The 15868-nt window shown below is 38.1% G+C and overlaps 1 protein-coding gene across 1 annotated transcript in view; it reads right to left on the bottom strand.

The window, feature by feature from the left end:
* Positions 1–15868, bottom strand: part of KHDRBS2 (KH RNA binding domain containing, signal transduction associated 2) — a 362804-nt gene that overhangs the window by 14389 nt on the left and 332547 nt on the right. Inside the window, exon 8 of the mRNA XM_030000725.2 lies at positions 3927–3985. Within this exon, the coding sequence (XP_029856585.1) occupies positions 3927–3985 (59 nt within the window). The remainder of the gene's footprint in view (positions 1–3926; positions 3986–15868) is intronic.

Below are 15868 nucleotides of genomic sequence, written 5' to 3'. Positions count from 1 at the left end.
AATCATTAGATTCATGTTTTCACCTCAGATGACAACAGTGCCAGAAGGGAAATCACAAAATTATTAAAGTATAATGAGAGCAATAGATATCAACTTTTGTTCATAAATTCATCCAATTTCATGCCTTCTGTTTTAAAACATAAGCAGCATCATCAAGTTAAAATGACACTGCCACCTTAGTTTAGACTCCTAGATTTAAATTCATATCTGCAGGAATCAAGACCTTCAGTGACATAAGTATCGTAAATGTTTACTGAGCGTGGTTAGAGGTGAGGATGCTTTACATTATTGAAAATTGTACAGTGCTTTAAGGCACTGGCCTTTTCATTTTAAAGTGCCTGCTAAAGATATTTCTTTATCACTCACACGAGGAAGCTTATAAGGGCTCTGCCTACAAGAAGATTTTCAGGCATATGTCCCAAATTCATGTTCCTCAGCCCAGAACAGTGATCTGCAAAATTCTCTAGCAGTAGCTGCATAATCCTGATCCTATAAAAAATTTGTAGGAATCTCCTAATTACTTAGTAGAGTATTGCTCTACTAAGGTGCCCAGAGGCTGCTGCAGGGAATGCTTTGAAGTGTCTCTACTTTGATCCTTCTGAGAGACTGGGTGGCAAGTATATCAAATCACAATAGAGTTTAAGTGTCTAACTGCATGTGAGGGTTCTGTGCTCTGAATTTTCATTCATGGAACATCCCTAAGTCATGGGAAATAGTGGGATTTTACATATATCCCTCTCAGCTGACTTTGCTATTGTCTTGGGAGGCTCCTTGGTTGGATTTGAAGGGGATTGAATTCTCAGGAACCTTCACATCAGAAAGTGAGCAAGGAGGCAAGGCAGTTAACCCAAGTTGTGGATTTTACAGCGGTGAATAGTGTGCAAGAACTCATCTTGCCCAGCTGCAGGTAAGTGACTTAGGCCCTTTCTTGTTTAGTGCTTCCATCTAATCAAGAGAGAGATGAACTTCCTGAGAATGACACGGTGTTCAGGTGGGCTCTGCTCTGAAACACCCCTGTGATTTTTGCAACCCTACCATGAACAATCCATAAATGCATAAATCTTAAGAACTTCTGAGGAAACAGTGGCCCCAGTCAGACTTCTCCACAAGCTATTTTGAAAGGAGCATAGAAGAATCCATGAGACAAAAACCACCTGCCACTTCTCAGGAGCCCAGATAGAAAGAGAAGTCATAACAGGCAGCTCATATAGAAGTACTATGGTGCTCTATAATACTTAACAAACTACAGAGAGCTCTATATTATACTTAAAAAAAGACTGCAAGCATGAAGTAGCATTGTTATTTGGTCGAATCTACTTCATGAAGAAGAATAAAAGAAAACCTTCTTGGGACTGAGAACTGTCCTCCCTAAAGATAAGATGGAAGCAAGAGGATGCACAGGAGAAAATAAATGCCACGCTAGTCACTTTTTGATAATTCAGATACTGTTATTGGAAGGGATAAGGGTAAAAAGATAAGTCGTTACACAAAAGTCTAGGAGACAACAACAAGATACCAGTTCTATGTTCATGTACCGTGTGTGTGGTCTTATTCAGAGTTTGGGGGAATTCTGAATTACAGAAGTGCACCCGAAAGAATTGTAAAGGAGGAATACAGCCTTGTCGTGGAAGGTAAAACAAGGTGTGAAACTGAGCTGGGGTGGAAGAAAGACTGTGCTGATTTCTGCATGATGGTGAAAAAAGAAGGGACAGCTGTTTTTACACAGTGGGATGGATTCAGAAGACTCACAATGAATTGCAAAACATCCGGATAAAGAAGTAGAGAACTGGGAACAGTTCTGTGGGAACAGAGAACTAAGGTAAAAGTTACATGAGGATGAGAAGGGGTGGCACCAGACTGCTTATTGGCTGGGTGGCAGGCAGTGAAAAAGTCAGATACAGAGAGAACATCAGTATATGTACCAAGAATTCAGAAAGCGAGAAAGTTAAGCGTATATTCTACAGATCCGTATACTCAGATTACCTCCTCAGATAAAGGGCGGTGACTTTGGGATGAAGCAAGTTCACACACAAGTTTCCAGAGCACAGAACTAGCAAATTTACTAATCTGCTAAAGTAAGCGAACCAACAGGAGCACAAACACTCACATATAAATGTGTCCGATTTCAGACAGTAGAAAAATTGCAATTCGGAATATCATTCCATTTTTAAGTTTATTCCAGGTTACTGGTAAAAGTATTCCAGACCTTTGTACTCAAAGGCCAGCTCAGAAAATAGTTTAAGCAAAAAAGCAAGTCCAGGGTTATCAACCGTGTATTTTAAGACAAGTCTAGTAAAGCAAACCCAGGCATTTTAAGTTTGCTTCAGCTGCTAAATGGAAAAAAAAGAAAAAAAAGTAGCTTCATGCAGAGCATAAATTTTGTCATGATCCCACTCTTCGAACACTTTGTAAAGCCTTAGCTAATAAGTCCATTCAAAACCCCTGCTGGGAAAACAAGTAATATTCTTCTAGTTTTACAAATGAGGGATTGGAGGAAGAGTGACATTACTTTAAATGTCTTGCCCAAACACATGGAGATTCAGCGTGGGGGAGTCTAGTTAAAAGTTAAACAGTGGGTAATTCTTACTGCTGAGCTCAGGCTGTGCTTTTCTGCATCGCCCAAAACCTGAGCAATGCACTTGGGAGAAGAGGTGGAGAGGGGATCTGTCGAGGGCAGGAAAAGTCTTTCAAAGCAGGTATTAAAAAAGTATGTACAAAAAGAAAACAAAACAAAGGGTAACCAAACCACGCACATTCATATGGAGAAGTTATTATTATTACTTGTTTAGCACTGAAAATGTGCTTGACTGCAGACTGTATTATCCAAATGTATTGTGGGTATTGATTATAGAAAAAATTAAGTTATTTCTGATCATGCAATACAATAATTTTTGACAACGTCTCGGTAATATCTCGTGACATCTCTACAAAGGAAACCGCAACTTTTCATTACAGTGACACTTGCTTCACAGCTGTACGAATAAAATTATTTCTTTCAAGCAGCAATCCTTATATAACCTCTTACTGTAACTTTTAGTTGCAGCATCATTTCCAGCAGCTCTCATTTTCACAATGCTTTGGAAGTCACCACGTAAACTTACGATACTTTAGTAGTAGTAGTAAATCAAGCGTGACATCTCTGCTGAATATACTAGGGTCAGTCTTTAAGCTGACGATAGTCAGCTTTGCTCTGTTATTTCAGTGAAAATGTCAGCGTGAGATTCACTGTGCCATCTGATGGTACAACGTACTGAAAAAACATTGATAGGAAAAGATGGACTAGATTCTAGTTAGTTATCAAAACACATCACTAATATCAGAGACCTAGAAAATGGGCTGTACACATTGGAGCAACACTTTCTTTTCCCTCTCGTGCCCTCGGTTCCCGTGAAGTGGAACTCTTCCAGCTCAGACACAGAGTCGGTGGGGAGGTACGAAGAGTACAGCCTCGTGTCCTCGGCGGCACGAGATACTCCTTTATCTTGGTGCCGTGGGGGTTCCCATGGTGGTACGGCCCCCTCTCCTTCCACTCTGATTAAGTCTAGATTTCAAAGCCTCACAAAGCTGGCTGGTTGAAGGGATGCATATGACAGTACCAGATGCATGGTAGTGTTGGCACATCAAGTAGACTGAAACTTAGCACTGTGAAATATATTCGGCACTAATCAGAAACTTCAGTGTTGCTGTTAAAGAGATCTGTGACTGTGATTAATTGGCTTTGTAATTTTGATCAAAATTGATCTGTCCAATTTTCTGGTCCTAGTTCAATAAGTCAAACCTCACCCTAAAGTTACACAAAACCATTTTGTGTGGTCTTTGTAAAAGCAGAGAAAGAAAGAAAAGTATGTGGAAGTAATTTCTGAGTTGTCAGTGACAGATTTTTTCTTTTGATTTCACACTTTTGCTGAAGATAGAATAGACCTTACCGTAGCTGTCATAAGCCTCTTCGCTTGTTCCGTGACCGTAGTCATAATATTCAGGCACACTGTAACAGATTCAGATAGCCATGTCACTATTATCATAGGTAACCAACTCAAAACAAAAACAGAGCACAGGAAATGAAATGTATTTTAACACTTTTACATGATAGCATAGTCCAGCTAGTTTCAGAGATAGTGAGAATTTAAAAAAATATGAAGGAAAATGTATCAGTGACAAAAACAGCTATTATACAGCACATCGCATTTCTTATGTACTGAGCATAAAACAAATTTGGTCCTAAATATGTACACCTAGGAGATGTGACAAACACTGACAGAAATTCTATTTGCAAAAATAAGGTCTGAAAAAAGACCATCCACTTTGTTATTCACTATTGTTAAACTGCCAAAAGAGGTGTTAAACTCAGTTATCCGTAATTCCAAACATTTATGCGGTACCAAACTCAGTGTAGTTTGTTTTCCCCAAAGCTGACTGTATGGTATTGTGCAGAACGGTTAAACTACTTATCTTTACCAAAAACACTGACAGGTTTTCAGCTTTGCTCCTGAAGAAGAAAGTATCTTTCCACTGCTTGTAGAGACAAACCTGATTCTTCACAGCCGCCTTCCTTATGCAGTTATTGGACACCCATGGAAAGTTTTACACAGTGACCAATAAAATGCATATTGAAAGTAGCGAGGGTCAAGGAGTGGAAAATCAGACTCAGAGTCTCAAACCCACTTTTTCACTGCTTTCTGCTAATTAACAAAAATTATGTATGGTCATATTAACACGTTATCAAAATATTTCTGATCATAGTTACATCCTGATAATCAGCAATCCCCAGCTATTACCTAGAGTGGATACCCAGAAAATTTTGACCTCTAAGACATAATGACATGGAAATGGAATTACTCACACTTTTGCTTGACTGCTATTATTATTTACAGTTTGCACTGTGTTTTTGGTACCTGGTACCAAATTCAAGATCAGACTACTGCTGTTATCAGGTACCAGGTAGACATAACAAGAATCAGTCTCTGCCCGGAAAAACTTACAAACTCCATGAATTCTACTATGTTGTATTTCTTCCTTCTGCAGTGAACCAAACAGAAAAGGTAACAGTTTCCCTGTTGTTAATTTTTTGTTGTTGTCACTTTAGCTTCTTTTTCTTTGGACACTGTGTGAGATGATAGACTCTTGTAAAATAAACAGAAGCAGGGAATCAGCTCAATATTGCATTATTTATAACATTATTGCTCAGGCAATTTTCCATATTGGATTATCATTTTAAAAATATTGGTTTACAGTTGAAAGAGAAGCTTAGCTGACAGGGAAGTGTAAGTAAAAATATTTCACAAATGCAATAGAGATATCCAAGCAATCTGTAACAATATTTTTCTTAAACTAATTTTGACTTCTTTGTTTACAAACTGCCTGTAATCAGATTTTTAATTTCTCAAACTTAATAGCTATCCATAACTATTCTTGGAATAATTTCTGAGAATCATTCATGTGCTGTATCTCACTTGAGAGCACTGATTGTGTGTATCTGGTAACTGACAGCCAAGCTGTTTTGATTTGGGACATGTCATCCCCTGATTGGCTAGCACAGCTCTCAGTCAATTTTCAGCTACAAATACCTGTGGAGTTTTTTTGAACTGAAAATGCAACTATAATCGTTGTGCATGAATTCAGTAATTTAACCAAAAGTCATTCATGTGAGTGGATAGTACACTGACGTCAATATCTCAGACAGATGAAATTCATTTGCTAAACCAGTTGCAGAAAGTGGACAATACAAGTGACATGAATGAAAATGAAGTTAATATTTCTAAAGATTTTTCCCAATGCCAACTCAGCTCTATAGGACATAATCACTGCAGAGCATTACCTCCCAGGATAATGGGAGCCATCCAGTTCCTTGAAAATTAATTATCTAAATATATACACCCTCCTATTGATGTGGAGCAAGAAACAAACAGGAAGAATACATCTTTTATTTGTTGAACATGCTAAGCAGTCTGTACTGTTGTGCAATGATTGATTGTAGTAGCCAGTTAAATAAAAGTACAGGATTAGGTAAGGTGAACTAGAGCACTGGCAGCATCAGGGTTAAATCACGTATCTTGTCATATCTACGGGGCTCATGGTTGAGACCTAAGAAATTACTTGAAATGTTCAGAACAGACAGGTGACATACCACCCAGATCTGGCAGGCAGCTATATGAAAAATCTCATGTAGTACAATTTAAGCAGCAGCGTTTTGGCATACTGCCTGCTCTTCTGGGCAGAGGAGGGTGTTGCACTAGTGAGTGGAGCTACAGAAGGAACCCCAGAACTTTCATCTTCTGTCAGCAGGTAAGACGCTAATATTTCTTCCTGATACATTTTACAAAACCAAGCGGCTGCATCCGATGGTCAGCTTTAAAAGGAGCGCATTTGGGACCCAATCCAAAGGCCAATAAGTTATCAGCAGCAGTCCTGCTTTCAGGGGTCACTGAGTAGGGCCTTGAGCTCTTCCCATCGATATAACATCCAGCAAAACGCAACACTTGCAAGAGCAGGTAAATATTCATTGCTACGTTACTGTTGTTGTACGTTTTTATTAGAGAAAAAACACACAATCATACAGACAATAAGGATGTGAGATAAAAATCCTGCACTGTGAACATTCCAAACTGAAATACATTCCAAACAGAATACAAAGTTAATACACAAACCTTTAAAATAAGAAACAAGCTGTATTGCAACTGTAGAAAGGGATTTGTTATATACTGCATATTTGATGTCTGTGAGCACAATACTTAACACATTTCTGAAAACACATAATTCATAGCACAATACATGATTGTGATCTAAGTTCTCCAACTTTATTTTCGAGTAATACACATTTTTTCATAGATTTGAGCCCAAATGGTATTTCAAATTCCTTGCCAACTCATATTAGAAAGTGTTTTAAACAATAGCTAAGTGAAGAAAACTTCTTTCTTAGTATGAAATACCTGATTTAAACTCCTATTTTGTAAGCCAGACTGCTTATCCACTAGTCTGCTTTATTTTAAACTTTTCCGAATATTCACTATAATCTAATCTATTACATGCATTTATTTGTAAACATTTTCCTCTGTTTTTTAGCAAAGTGAACAATGAATGATGTTTATAAAAAATGGGTGATAGAATATGGCTTTACATACATACAGTCTTTTTTTAAATTATTGAACTACAGAGAGATGTAACTTGTTCATGTTATGCCCAGCTGTGGAAGGAAACAATCAGCAAATGCATTCAGCATAAATAAAACTTGTTTATATAATTTTAAAGTTCTCAGACTGTTCCTGGAAAATATGGTGATCATGAGCTCTAGAAACCTCAGGCTCTCTTGGCAGTGCTAATTGGAAACAAGACACCATTATCTGTCATTAGCATTCATTACTTTCAAGCAACATGAAGTGTAATTTACTTAAGTACATGCACCCACCTGAAAGCAGGATGCAATACATTTTATAAAGAAGATAAGATTAACTCATTACCAACTTCTCAGCTTTTACTCCTAAGATTTCAAAGCACTGCACTATACTTTAACACAAGACTTCTGGAACATAGAGGTCTTCATGTGCCACGACTTAGACTTTAGTAACCTTCTACGTGTACCACTCGTGGAAGAATTGATATAGATGGGACTATAAATCTTACAAGTAGTTTAATTATTTTTATATCTCAAATGCCTTGAAATCTGAGAAGCTCTGATGTAATTTTTTCTCTATCTATATGAAACTTTTGCAACAAAGATGTATGATTCTGTCCTCATTCCTATTCTGTGGGCAAGAAGATTAATAATACATGCGCTGTTAATCTTCATAATCATAACCTATTTATGCTTATTTTTAACTTGAATTTGGTTTTGGTTAGTGCTTTTGAACCTGTTACTTTTAAAGAGTTGGGATCACAGTTTCTATAAACTTGTGATGTCTTCTTTTCACGCAGATAAAGCCAGATCAGTTCCAAAAAAAAAAGAACACGAAAGATGTTCCTTATTTGAGGGATAGGGCCCCCCTGAGGTGCCTTCCAATCTGAATTATCTGGTGCTCCTACACTACGAGAAAGGCTCAAATACAGAGACTCTGTATCTAAACAGCAACCTTAAAAGCCAACACAAGCTTTTAACCTCTCATTAACTGGGACTTTTTCAAATTGACATTAGCTGAGCAAAAACGAATTCCAGTTTGACTGTGTCAACACCCATGGGAAACCACACAGCTTGTTATCCAAAAGGCTGTAAAGAATGGTGCTTTAAGGTGGTTTAAGCAGAGAACCGCAAAGAGAAGAGTTAAGATTGAAGCCACAAACCGCTGACTCTTGGGTCAACAAGCCACCTGGGGGAAGGGTGATGTTCCCCACTCACGAGATCAGTGGTGTATAGGTATAGGAAATCATGACATTAATGAACAGACTGCATTAGCCTTTGACCAATCTCTTCCTGCACCTGCAGGAAGCTGCTGGCAAAAGACCCTGGGTTAGCAACACTACCCTCTGGTTCCCCCGCTGCTCTTACAGCTTCTGTAATATAAGGCAGCAGAACGTTGGAAGAACTGAAGAACTTGAGTATTTCTCGTTCCCTCTTTTTTTGTTGTTGTTCTTCCTTTCTCTCTTTCTGTTCTTTGCTTTTACTTGCTGAGAGATGCATCTAACTTTTTATTCTCTAGTTGTGGAACACAAAATGTGGTTGCAGACATACAATGGGCCCAGTAAAGCCAAAGCTGAAAGGTACAAGAAAGGGTTCATCTGCTTTAAACGCTGCTAACACATTAATCCGTATAGGTGAAGTGTGTTCTGTAGTCTATCCTGAACGATCCTAAGAAACTGAAAGCCTTTGATTAAGACCTGTTGAGGTAGATTTAATGCATTTTTTAATTTTTTTTTTTCTGTAAAGACATTATTGTATCTTATTTTCTTTCTTACTGGTTGTACTTTTTAACTGGGAGAGTATATTCTAGAATATTATAGGAATCTTTTATTAGGAAATGTTTGGGGAAAAAGCTAGTCAATTTAGAAAAGAGGCTTTTGATCAACCTTGGAGATATAACTCAGCCATTAGATAATAATCAGGCTTCTTTTGTGAAATAGTTGAATTGGTCCAAACTAGAGACTCAGCCAATGCCAGTGAAGTTCCACAGTTCAGATTTGTAATCAAACAGATGAAAACCTTTCACGCTAGCCTTTGAAGAAGTAAGAATAACTCTTGAGAGAATTCCCTCTTTGTGTTGTGGCACTCAACAATGTGAGAGTGAACCAATATTGTGTTTTAGGACTGGCACTCTTTGAAGAGGGATTGCCAGCCTTTGGTACCTTGCGATCACCATCTGTACTTTATACAGATAAATGAAACTTTAGCACTCCTTATAGGTATATCCCAGTCTGGGTTAGCTTCAGATAACAGATTCTTGAGTCAAGCTAACACCCAGGATAATCCACAAGGATCCCTACAGGTAGGATTCAATTTTTTAGGCAACTCTCATTCTTCTTCACTTCCTCAAATGGATATTTTGAGGTCTTAGTCTCCTATCTCCCGTTGTCTCCCTCTTTCTCAATATCATTTCTGTTGAGTAATCCTCGGAGTTTACAACTTTCATCATCGGTAATTGATACAATGCAATACTCAGCTCCTATGCTAACAGGATCCTGTCTAATGCTATTGCAGTCTTTTTATGTAAGACTGAATTTGTAATGCTTCTCCCTCCTACACAAGGGAGGGAGCCAGCAGGATTTAACACATAGTTGGCCATGCAAGAAAAGCTATTTACACAAAGCAGTATGCTTCTGCTTGGAAGACAGGTGAGCAAGATTCACATTCACATGAATTGCAATATATGCAATTTTTAAATAATAATATTTCATAATATTTCATAGTGCAAATATGTGAATAAAGACATAATCCTCCTAGGAATCTGAAACTTACTGGAACAGCTCTACTTAACAGAGCATTATATCTAGAGGAAAGATGAGAAATCTTTTGAATAAAGGAACTTGTAGGATTCAGCCTTAAATCACAAATACAGTCCTTTAGTGAATAGATCTTTAGAACTAATGGAATAATATGGTGAACACTTTAGTGGATAAAGTCTCCCTTTTTCTGAAAGCTCAAGTTTGATTGTATCCAATATTTTTAACAGAGAAGAATGTCTCCATTACAATACTCCCTGGATTTATTGAGTAGCTTACAACATGCCTGAAGTTAAACTAGATCTCACCTGTCTCCAGCATTTTCCTACATTTGATTTCATGCTACTGAAAATCTGAATTAAAAAAATAAAACAAATAACGAAGCCAGTAGAGTTATACAAGCATAGGAGTGGAGAGCCATCATAATTGCAAGATGACTTTGGGTTCTAAACTTTTTGCAAAATCTGAAATAGAAACTAATCTGCCATTTATTTGCTAAAACCACAGATCCATGGGCATTTCTATTCAAATATTCTCCATTCCACTGTACTTTTCTCATAGACACAGAATTATGACCCGTATTTAAGAAGATAATACGAAATGTCTGGAGACAGTATTTGCAAAGGAAATCATGCAGAATTTTAGGAATCCTACCCAGTTTTAAAGGAAAAACTTTTCTCTGCTTCAGAGTAATGAAATTTGATTCCATTTTGCTCATTGAATCAAATAAATGAGAAGTGGCATTTGAGAACAGTTTCTGATGATGAATTCCATAAGTGGATTGCTGTGAAGATACATAAAATGTCATATTCTAGGCTTCCTGGCTTGATTGATTTCAACAGGTTGAAAATAAAATACAGGGAAATCTTTATTTATGAACAGGTGGATACAAGCACAAAGCCAAAATGAAATATGACAAAGTATAAATACAGTGCATACTGGTTAAAAAGTGAGAGAGTGCCCAGTAGAGAAAATAATAATGAATATCCCATTTTACAAAGAACCAGTGTAACCACTCTAGCTATTCCAGCTTGGATTATATTTATGTGTCTGCATATTTTACTATATAGCAATTTTACTATATAGCAATATTCTGATAGTGAGAGAGATGTGAGTAAACCTCCGATCATATCAGTAAAAGATTTAACCATGTGATAATCTACTAAATAAGTTAATGATTATTCACAGTCCTGCCTAGCCATCATTTTTAAACTAAGGACAAAATTGTTTCATTTAACTATGGATAGTTCTCTCCACAAGTAGCCTGCAGGAACTTTTTACAAAGCAAGTAGTCAAAACCAGTGGGACTGATTGATTAAATAAAGGTATCTATCTGATCACTGCTTTAAGCATTTACTTGACTCATTCTACATTCAAGGAAGATCACTGGCCTCTCTCAGTGTTTTCCTTCTGAATGCATCAGACCATATGAATCTGAGAAATGCTGTTTACTAAAGCTCCTCAGCAAGACATTAGGAAAGAGAATATGTGAACATGATTGTGCGCTTCTCAATGGCAATTCTAAGTCTTTGTCTTAAGACTGTTCAGAAATATTTGCTCCCGAGTTCTTTGGTATTCAGTCAAACAGCCAAAGTTCTACCCTGAGCATTTCTGCCATCTTTTCCTTGGAAATCCCTCCACAGCATTATAGTAGGGGATTCAACTGGAGGGAGGCTATATATTTGGACACCTCAGGGAACACTGAACTACAATGCAAGTGGTACGTACCAACACACTAGAGATATTGGCAAGAGATAGGAACTTACTAGAAGTCTGCCAGGTTTCTCCCCCCTCCCCAAATGTCTATCAGCAGGTAAGGAAACTGATAGCTGTCATTTGAAGACTGAATCCAGAAACAGGGATCAGAACTTACCTGCTGTACAACAGCCATTTGCTATTGGCAATGGTTTTCTCAAGTAACTGTTGTAATTAGATTTTGAGAAGTTTTTAAATGAAGTTTTCCTTCAAAAATTTATCAAAAAAGGTTCTGCACAAAGTGGAACATAAAAGTCATTTCTGCCATGCAGGTAGAAGCTTTTCAGGAATTAATTATTTTTTTACTTTTTTAGTGCTTGAAACATCAGATTTACTTTAATTATTCCTAAAAGGATTTCTATCAGCCACAAAAACCCCACAAATCAAAATGGAGTTTGAAAATGGTGTTACTTTCTTTTTATTGGTAACAAAACAACTTCCTTAGTCCAATTAGATTATCCTGTGTTGTTATCTTGAAGTAAGCCTAGTCATGCATGAACAAAAAGGGGAAAAGGTAACAGAAGAGAGAGCTAGAAGGCACCTTAAGATGTCACCTAGATAATTTCATCTACCTATAAGCACACAAATTTATTTACATGATTCTTTACTGAGATTTGTCTAATGTGGTTTTAAAAGCTAGGGTGATGGAGATTACCAAGCACTCTAGTCCTGTGTTACTATTCTTCACTCCCTCCTAAGGTTAATACTAAATTTCTGTTACTGAAACATAGGGCCATCAATTTTTGCTGAATCCAAAAGGAGCTTGGCGAGAAGAACAGTCCACTGGTTAGGGTCCATCAAAGAACATGTATGCCCAGCAGAACTATGTACTGCTGTCTTACAAGGGTACTAGTCTGAAAGTGCTATTTTACTTGCAGCACTGTTTGTGAAGAACTCATCTTTGGAAACAGATGTACATACAAACTCTTGATATCTGGAGGTCAAGCAAGGGTAACCACGATGAACTGGAGCTCAGGCAAACACACACTGCTGGTGTAAATAATTCCTGGAGATTAAGCTGGATAAAATATTCTTTGCTTTACTTCCTAAATCATTTTGCAGCATGTCTCTGCACCGAAGTGATTGTACTGTAAGCCACATAATTGACATGGGCTGAACTGTGGCCCATGGTACATTCCTGCATATCAGATCAGAAATAAGTAAGTGATCCCTAAATCCCCTGTACTAGCAGCCCACACTGCAGAAAAAGGAGCTGTAAACACAAGCTGTACAGTAGATAGCATGAACTTAACAACAGAAACAAGAATAACCAGGAGAACAAAGTTTCTTTTCAAAGTCAGTAACTTTTCATATATTCAGTCTCAATGGTTGAATATGCTCTTGAAATTTTCAGTGGGTCTGAGTCATTATAAGAACATGAATCAGAATTGCAGAGCCTATTACAGGTTGAATTGATAGGTATTGCTATGAACATGTAGTTACTGGGATACTACTACACTGATATGGTCATAGCAACTATCTGCCATAGCAGGAAAGTGGACATAGGCAGCATATATGCCCTGAAACTTGTTTTTCTCATTATATTTTTGTTACTAGCATTGAGACGCAGGAGCCCAATGGGACTTTGCACATGACAGCCCAGCTATAGTTATGAACCACAGATAATTACATCTTTTGAATTAAATATAATTCAGTTAGATAAAAGCTATGCCAGTCAACTTGAAATTCTCTGATACTGCACCTTTCCTTTCTCTCTTCAGTCCTCTAAGTAATTTCATTTTGGCAGTTATCTAACACAATGTGTTTAAGTCTTCAGATCATGTAAAAACTTAAGAATTCATTTCAGACGTATTAATGCCATCTTTATGTTAAGACTTAAAGATTCTGTACTACCATTAACTTCTTAGGGAGGAAGTTCAGAGATGACATGGCCTATAACATGCATTTCTGCATCGGAAACAGAAGTTTGGTTATTTGCTTAGCAGATGGAGGATGGGTTTGCAGTGTGTGTTTGACAGACTAAAAAGAAGTAATTTTCCCAAAACGATCTGCATACCAGCACGGAATGTGTGTCCAGAGGACTGTTGCCTATAGCATTACATAAAATATTTGCAAGATTAACAGTAAATGTTTTGCCAAGAATTGCTTCAAGGCCCTAAAACTGGGTTACTGTCATTAGTGAGGCAGGGTCCAGGCAGGCAAGAAGAATGCCCTTTGCCTATGTCATCTTGCAGTCACAGCATACATTAAGATATGTCATGAGAAGGCCTGTGTCACTGTGGGATGGCATCTGTAAACAGTAATGTTTTGCACTGTTTTCATCTATCTTTTATCACTGAATTATTTATTCTTCTTGTCAGTATGTTACAGGTTTTCTGATATTTGCAAGTCTATTTCCAGCCTAGGATGGGAGCCACAGACTCTTCTTTCTTTAATAAGCACCCACTCAGCAAATCATTTTGCAGCTGAACTATGTTTTTAACAAAAGCCAGACAGAACAAAAGACAGAAGAATAAGCCAACCAGCCAGCCCTGGAAGCCATTGCCAATATACCAACCACCTGTTCACAAAACCCAGAACTGATTGATGTGTGAGTGTTCATGCCAGGCACTGTGGAACAGGGAAATTGTATCAAACCCAAATTTTAAGCTTCGACGGACAATCATTGACTTTGTTTGCTTTTCCCTGTCATGCACCATTATTTACACTACCTATGGTTGGATAGGTTATGCACAAGTGCATGAAACAGAACATACCCTTCTTGGTTCGTCCTGTGACTGGCCAGTCAGTCCCAGATTTCCTTAGTACCCCTTTTGGCTGTGAGACACGGTACCTTTGAAATGAAACTGCTGGTGCTGGCAGAGACACAAAGGTCAGTGGAGATGACTATAGATGTGGTAGCGGAGCTACGATGGCTCTGCTGGCCGTCACAGTTCTCAGCTGATTCATCAGCAACTGATCCAATTCTGCAAAATTATTCTGTTGGTCTTGGCTGAGGAGTTTGGCCACACTTTGCATGTGGTGCAGTCTGATCCCCCCCCCAACCTTCAAGTAACCAAAGAAGCCGACCTTGTAGATCCTCTGACAAAACTTTTCATCCTCTTGTCCCGGTGATCTAGTCTTCTCAGCCCATGAATCCTGGACAGTGGTGGTGCTTCAACAGACTTAAAAGCTCCTGCTAAGAAAATCAAAAAGTATATTATATTTTGAAAACTAATAGGATTCTCCTACATCTTCTGTGTTACAGCTGAGTTGGAAATTGATACTTCTACCATTTTGGAGTTTTGTTTTATGAACTTGCTTGTTGCCCTGTAAAAATCATATTTATTTCTTTAAATCAGCATCTGAGTGGGAATGGAAAGGAAGAATGGTTGCCACCACATGTTCCAACATGGTTTGAAGGTAAGAAGCCACTGAGAATATCAGTGTGCTTGAACTGCTAAGAATCATCAAAAAGTGGACAAGCAGCATACCTTTACAGGCCTGCACAGGAACAAGATCCACCTTAGCAATGGAAATTGGGCAGCATCAAATAGAATGGCTCACAGGTGAGGGCTGAGTCTAGATAAACACCTGTGCAGTGACAGTAATTTTGTTTAATGCTAGAATTCTGTTAGACAACCAGAATATACTTCTTACAAGTTTTTAAGTACCAAGTGTAAGGGGAGTGGAAAACTTGGATATTAGCTGGTTGCTGAGATGAGATGCTGCTGTTTGAGAGCATCAGGCTAATTCTTTCCCTTACCTCCCTTCTGCACCTCACCATTGAGACATATGAACAGGCAATGGTGAGGAGCAGGGATGGCAATCATAACCAGAAAGGGATTTTTACTTCTAGATAGTATGTCTAGGATTTATATTTTTAACCAAAGTTGTCAGACTAGAGGTTCCAGAGGTAAATCGGGCTGGCAGAAAGGGTTTGAGTGTTCTCTGTCTGACTTCCAAGTGCCTAGGGAGTAGTGTATAAACTTAACAACTACTGAATATCTCTTGGTGTGTCTGAGCAGGCAGATGTACTTATAGCTGAAAGCCATCTTCACGCTGTATGGGAGGGAGAAGAAGTGAGAGGAAGAAGAGGTTTCATGGAGAAATTCAAAGTGCAGTGCAACATGGCCCATGGGAAGTATGTCAGATCTGATGTCTTCCCCTGCCCACTGAAATGGTTGTTTCCTTGGTCTCTTTAGCATTGGACAAAGCTTTCATTCCAATTACCTTAAAAACTGTATTTTGACATCAGCATGAACAAATTTCTATAAATGAGCAGGGTTTCTAATTGTCCTTGCTAAAC

This window comes from Aquila chrysaetos, chromosome 2 (assembly GCF_900496995.4).
Source record: "Aquila chrysaetos chrysaetos chromosome 2, bAquChr1.4, whole genome shotgun sequence".
NCBI classification, from domain to species: domain Eukaryota; kingdom Metazoa; phylum Chordata; class Aves; order Accipitriformes; family Accipitridae; genus Aquila; species Aquila chrysaetos.
The sequence above is the reverse complement of the archived record's forward strand: the minus strand, read 5'-3'. Positions and strand labels throughout refer to the sequence as shown.